This window comes from Populus nigra, chromosome 4 (assembly GCF_951802175.1).
Source record: "Populus nigra chromosome 4, ddPopNigr1.1, whole genome shotgun sequence".
NCBI lineage: Eukaryota > Viridiplantae > Streptophyta > Magnoliopsida > Malpighiales > Salicaceae > Populus > Populus nigra.
The window spans coordinates 19,639,791-19,646,668 of NC_084855.1; the positions used below are offsets into that span (position 1 = coordinate 19,639,791).

At 40.1% G+C, this 6,878-nt stretch overlaps 2 protein-coding genes across 2 annotated transcripts; both read right to left on the bottom strand.

Annotated features, from left to right (window-relative positions):
- Window positions 1-721: 721 nt before the first annotated feature.
- On the bottom strand, window positions 722-3,129 carry LOC133691750 (uncharacterized). Its single transcript, XM_062112349.1, has 4 exons — window positions 1,680-3,129; window positions 1,418-1,554; window positions 1,133-1,324; window positions 722-1,069 (listed from the first exon to the last, which is right to left on the bottom strand). The coding sequence occupies exons 1-4, from the start codon at window positions 3,127-3,129 to the stop codon at window positions 722-724; spliced, it is 2,127 nt and encodes a 708-aa protein (XP_061968333.1).
- A 1,362-nt stretch (window positions 3,130-4,491) lies between these two features.
- LOC133691751 (uncharacterized) lies at window positions 4,492-6,878 on the bottom strand. The gene is made up of 2 exons (XM_062112351.1): window positions 5,216-6,878; window positions 4,492-5,102 (listed from the first exon to the last, which is right to left on the bottom strand). Exons 1-2 carry the CDS (start codon window positions 6,876-6,878, stop codon window positions 4,492-4,494), a joined length of 2,274 nt encoding a protein of 757 aa, XP_061968335.1.

Below are 6,878 nucleotides of genomic sequence, written 5' to 3' on the forward strand. Positions count from 1 at the left end.
ACCCCCCCAATGTTAGGATTTTTCTTCCTTTGATTTTGAGCATCATTATATTATTGATTTTTTTTTGTGGCATGCTCAAATCTTTTTGGAACTCTTTCGTGCCCCCCAGCTTTGTTTGAGCACTTTTGATTATCGAGGATTTTCTTTCATGCCCCCCCGTGTTGTTTAGGCATTTTTATCGTTGATGAATTTTTCATGCCCCCTAGGGTTGTTTGGGCATTTTTAGTCATTAATAATTTTTTTTTCACTTGCCCCCCAGTGTAGGGTGTGATCCTAGCCAAGGTTATTATTATTTTTTTTCAACAAAATGTATTAGGCTCAAAAGGGGACGTCAAGGGATTTTTTAGAATTTGTGAAAGAGTTATCTAAGATGGTCTTTCTTCATTTCAAACGCATGCAGTTAGAAACGTCAAGCTTTGCTTTCTCACATACGAAAATGCAAAATGATTTCTCATTATTCATGTAGTCAAAACTCAGCTTTGAAGTTATTTCATGGTGCTTGGGTTGTCTTTCAGGTTTTTTGTGAGTGTTAGGATATCACTTGAATTTTCAGAACTTGCTTGTTAGAACGAACATCAATTTGACTTTAGTTTTGTACTAAGACTTTGAATCCCTAAAAATCTTCATCAAAACATGGGATCATGCATAAATTTTTGAGGGGAAACACACTAAAGAAATCTTGGCCAAACTTCAATTTTATTGATTGGTAAAGGTAAATACATCAGGCATAGTATTTCTTTACAACATCTGAGTTTACAGGTCTTGGTAGATCCTTTCCATCCATATTAGTCAGAATTAAAGCCCCTCTAGAAAAAGCCTTTTTCACCACATATGGCCCTTCGTAATTTGGTGCCCACTCACTTTGATCTTCTCCTGATGCTAGTGAGATCTTTTTTAACACCAAATCCCCTTCCTTGAACGCCCTTGGTTTGACCTTCTTGTTGTAAGCTTTGGCTATCCTGCTTTGGTATAACTGGTGATGGCAAATAGCTGCTAGTCTTCTCTCGTCGATCAAGTTTAATTGCTCAAATCTTGACCTTGCCCATTCTGATTCGTCCAGTTCTGCATCCTTCAGGATTCATAGTGATGGGATTTCTACTTCTAAGAGCATAACCGCCTCCATTCCATATACTAAAGAGTATGGGGTGGCATTTGTAGAAGTTCTAATTGTGGTACGATACGCATGAAGTGCATATGGGAGCATCTCATGCCAATTCTTGGAGGTGACCACCATTTTCTGGATAATCTTCTTGAGATTCTTGTTAGCTGCTTCGACTCCCCCATTCATCTTTGGTCTATAAGGGGAAGAATTGAGGTGCTTAATCTTCCATTTGGTGCATAATTCGTCAATCAGCTTCCCAATGAAATTTTAGACGTTGTCAGTTACCAATCTTGCTGGCAAACCATAACGACAGACCAAATCCTTTTCAATAAATCTCTTGACTACTTTCTGCGTTACATGGGCGTAAGAGTTGGCTTCTATCCATTTGGTAAAGTAGTCGATGGCCACCAAAATGAATCTATGCCCATTGCTCGCTTTAGGGTTGATTGGCCCTATAACATCCAAACCCCACATATCAAAAGGCCAAGGCGAGATCATATTGAACAGAGGTGCTGGAGGCGCATTTATCTTGTCACCATATATTTGACACTTATAGCATTTCTGACATAGTCTATACAATCCCTCTCCATGATCAACCAGATGTATCTAGACCTTTGTATTTGTTTCACCATTGTATGCCCATTAGCTTGTGTAGCACAGATCCCCTCATAGACTTCTTTTAATGCTTGCTCAATCTCATTTTCATTCAAACACCTGAGCAGAGTCCCATCAAATGACCTTTTATATAAAATTTCTCCATCTAAGTAAAAATTCACGGTCATTCTCCTCAAAGTCTTTTCATATGTCTTGGAAATCCCTTCAGGATATTCTCGATGCCGGAGAAACTTCTTGATGTCATTGTACCATGGTTTCCCATCTGGAGATTCTTCAATTAAGCAACAATGAGCTTGGAAGCTTCTGACTTCGATATCTATTGGTTGGATCTTGCTTTTAGCATCAACTTGTGTCATTGAAGCTAAGGTTGCTAAGGCATCAGCAAACTGATTCTTATCTCTGTTTATGTGGGTGAATTTGATTTCTTCAAATTCATTGGCTAACCTCAAGAGATAACTTTGATACAACTTCAATTTCTCATCCTTGGTTTGCCACTCGCCTTTGACTTGGCAGATGATTAGTAAGGAATCCCTAAAGACCTCAAGCTTCTTGACCTTAAGTTCTAAAGCAGCTTCCAGGCCAATGATGCAGGCTTCATGCTCAGCAGTGTTATTGGTACATTCAAACAGTAACCTTGTTGAAACAGGATACTGCTTATTTTCGGGGGAAATCACTACGGCTCCGACCCCATTTCCTGATACATTTACTGCCCCATCAAAGTAAAGGGTCCATTGATCACCTTCCCCACCTTCATTCTCGATTACTATCACATCTTCATCTGGGAGGTCAAAGTTTAGAGGCTCGTAGTTTTCCATGGCATGATCTGCAAGATGATCGGCAATTATCCTTCCTTTCACAGCTTTTCTTGTCATAAAGACAATGTCATATTCTGCCAACAACACTTGCCACCTTGCTATTCTACTTGACAGGTAAGGTTTTTCATAAATATACTTGAGCGGGTTTAATTTTAAAATTAACCAGGTTGTGTAGTATAGCATATACTGCAGGAGTCTTTTCGCACTCCAAACCAAGGCACAACACAACCTCTCAATTGTCGTGTATCTCGACTCACAATCATTGAATTTTTTACTCAAGTAGTAAATAACTTGCTCTTTCCTTCCTGACTCATCATGTTGTCCCAGCACACAGCCCATAACTGTTTCTGTTACTGTCAAGTATAGAATCAAAGGCCTCTCCGGTGTTAGAGGTACTAATAATGGTGGGTTTTGCAAGTACCTCTTTATTTTATCAAAGGCTTCCTGACAATCATTATCCCATACTCTAGGATTTTTCTTCCTGAGCAAATGAAAAATTGGTTCACAAGTCACCGTTAACTGGGATATAAACCGAGCTATGTAATTCAGGCGCTCGAGGAAACTTCGTACTTCCTTTTCTGTCTTAGGGGCAGGCATATCCTAAATAGCTTTAGCTTTATCAGGATCAACTTCTATTCCTCGACCACTTACTATGAAGCCCAATAGTTTTCCTGTTTTCACCTCGAATGAGCATTTTGCAGGATTCAACTTTAGCTGGAATTTTCGCAACCTTTCAAATAGTCTTCTTAACACTTGCACATGATCTTCCTCTTTCTTCGATTTTGCAAGTATGTCATCCACATAAACTTCCACTTCTCGGTGCATCATATCATGGAAAAGGGTAACCATTGCTCTTTGATATGTGGCTCCAGCATTCTTCAATCCGAATGGCATTACTTTATAGCAAAACGTCCCCCAAGGTGTGACAAAAGTGGTCTTCTCTTTATCTTCTTCTGCCATTCTAATTTGATTGTAACCAGAGAATCCATCCATAAAAGAATATGTAGCATTTCTTGCAGCATTATCAATGAGAATGTCTATATGGGGCAAAGGAAAATCATCTTTTGGGCTTGCCTTGTTCAAATCTCTATAGTCCACACACACCCGAATCTTCCTATCCATTTTTGGGACTATGACCACATTAGCTACCCATTGTGGATATTGGACTACATCTAGAAACCCTGCATCCCACTGTTTTTGTATCTCAGACTTTACCTTGAGTAACATGTCCGGGTGCATTCGCCTAGTTTTCTGCTTAATTAGCTTGCTTCCTTCTATTAAAGGAATCTTATGTACTACTATGTCAGTATCTAGACCAGGCATATCTGCATAAGTCTAGGCAAAAACATCTGCATACTCGTTTAATAGAGAGACTAGTCTATTTCTTTCTGTAGTTGTAACAAGAGTGCCAATCTTTAATTCCTTCTTTTCTTGTTTGTCTCCCACGTTAATGACTTCTAGTTTCTCACTAGCCGGTTCCCAGGCTTTTTCTGAGTTTTCTACCAGCTTAGTAAACTCTCTTATATCTTCATCTCCCCATTCTTCATCATCCATTGCAATCATATTATCAAAGTTTGGCCAATTATTCTTAGTGCAATGGTTTTGTGAATCGATGGAACTTTCAGGATTCCTGAAAGTGCAAGGCGTGCTCGTGTAAGTGTGATTCGTGAAAAGATAAAACATGCAGACACACATTAGACACAAGAAAATGCATGATCTCATTAAAACAAAAGTGCTCGGTTAACATGGAAAATCTTGCGGTACCATGAACTAAAATACCGACAAGATTAGCACAAGTCAAAACAAGACAAAACAAGTCCGAGCATGATCAAACAAGAACAATTACTTTTTAAACACAATAGGAGCAGGCTCCATCTTCCAGTTCTGGTACACCTCCCCTTCAGCCAATCTTCGCACGAAAAATCTGGCAGGAGGTTCATCAATAGTGTGAATGGAAAGCTATGGCAAAACTTCATCCTTCATTTCCAAATCCGCTTCCTCTATTCGTTTTTCTTCTTGGCTCTCCAGGGTATTGATGTGGAGATCCATTATGCCGAATCTAATCACTTCTGCAGCCCTTGGGAAAGATACTTGGAGTGGTGGGATGACAAGTTCCTCTTCTTCTGGCTCTCTTCCTTCAATCCTTGCCATTCTTGCCTCTCTTTTGACCTGAGTGACCCGCTTGTAATCGTCTTTCTTGGGCTTATATCCAAGCCTAAATATTTGATTTACACAGTTTATCTTGATCAGCCTAGGCATTCTAGTCTCAGGATTACATTGAAAAGGAGCCCCATCCTTTAAAAAGCATTTAGCAGCCATCTTTGCCGTTTCTGGGATTCTAGGCTTTCTCAGCACTGCGCCTTCAGGAACCCATTCTGCGTTTATAATTTCAAAAGCATGAATATTCCCATCTATACAATCTTCTGCTTCAATAAAAGGTATGGCCACATTTTTTATCATGGAAACTGTCTCTTCAGCTTTGACAGTTATCAGCATTCCATTCATGATATACTTTAAACACAGGTGCAATGAAGAAGCCACGACTCCAGCTGCATGAATCCACGACCTTCCTAATAATATGCTGTAAGATAGGTGAATGTCCATTACTTGCAATGTTATCAAGAACATCTGCGGCCCCACATATAACTCTACTTCTAGGTCCCAATTATTTGTCTTGGCGAACCGTCATATGCTCTAGCCATCAAGGTGCTAGGCTTCATATGTGACTCATCGACAAACATTTCTTTCAACATATGCATTGGTAGGACGTTTAGTGCAGAACCATTGTCGATGAGTACCTTTCCGATTAGAATATCCTTGCAACGCACTGTAATGTATAGTGGCTTGTTGTGCCCAGTACCATCAAGACTCAATTCATCTTCAGTGAAGTATATATAATTCGAGGCCTGGATTCTTCCCACTAAATGTTCCATGGCTTCTTGATTGATGTCTTGAGGAACGTATGCTTCATTCAATACCTTTTGTAGAGCCTTCCTATGTGGCTCAGAGCTTAGAATCAGAGAAAAAAACGATATTCTTGCTGGAGTTTTCTTGAGCTGTTCAACAACACTATATTCACTGTGTTTCATCAGCTTTAAGAATTCGTTGGTTTCCTCTTCCATGACAGGTTTGTTTACTTCCTTAATCACGTCAACCCCTTCTTTACCTTTACCTTTTCTTTGTTTTTCCAACTCTTCTGGAGTGAAACATCTGCCACTACGGGTCAATCCCCCAATTTCTACTTGAAAAATAGGCGGTTGCTGAGCGCTTTTGAAAGAATACCCATAGTCATGAGGTAAAGCACTATAATTCCCTTTATGTTCCACCACTGGTTTGGATAGGACCAATTTGGGTGGCTTTCCGGTAGTGAATTGTACTCTACACACCTCTTTATTTGGTGCCTCCATCATGAACACCTCTCCACTTGTTGCTTTCTCAATTCGTAGCAACCCACGACTCATCATTTGCATCACTTTTTTGTGAAAGCCCTTGAAATGGCTGATCACATAGCCTTTTACATTATGAAGTTCACAACACTTCTCGCTACCCTCTTTGTACCTTGCATCTATCATCATTTGGTAGATCCTATCCATTGACACCTTTAAGATTTTTGAGTGTTCTACTTCTAACATGTTTATAGACCCACTACCTGAAGCATGATTAGGTAGAGGGTTCGCATTCACATTAGGGGCATCTTTAAATGCTATCCATCCTGCTTTGATCAATTGTAGAAGTTTTCTCTTGAAGGCGTTGTAAGTATAGATGCTGTGTCCAGCTATACCGGCATGGTATTCGCAAGTGAGATCCTGCTTATACCAGCTGGGGTAAGGTGGTTGTAGGGGTGTCAAAGGCACGGGGACTATTTGCCCGATACTTAGTAGCTTTTGGTACATTTCATTTAGGGGTAATGACAATGGAGGCAATTGTTCTTGGGTTCTTTGGTAGTTCCTTTTGGGTAAACTCTCAGCTTGGTTTTTTACTTGGTGGTCTTGGGGTTCAAGTTTTCTGGCTGGGATTGGGAAGTTGAAATTGGTGTTGGCAATTTGGGATGAAAAGGATTGAGTGTTATATCTTTGGAAATGGCCTTTCTTGCTTCTATAACTACTTTTAATATGATCAATCTCTCTCTTTTTCACTCCGAAACCTTTTTTCTCCACGGGTGCAGAGATTCTCCCACTCTTTACTCCTTGCTCTATTCGTTCAGCCACTGCCACGACATCCGTGAATTGTTGGGCCGAACTACCCATCACGTGTTCATAGTATGGCGCTTTTAGCGTGTTAGCAAACAGAGCAACCATTTCCTTTTCCAGAAGAGGGGGTGGACTTGTGCTGCCAAATCTCTCCAT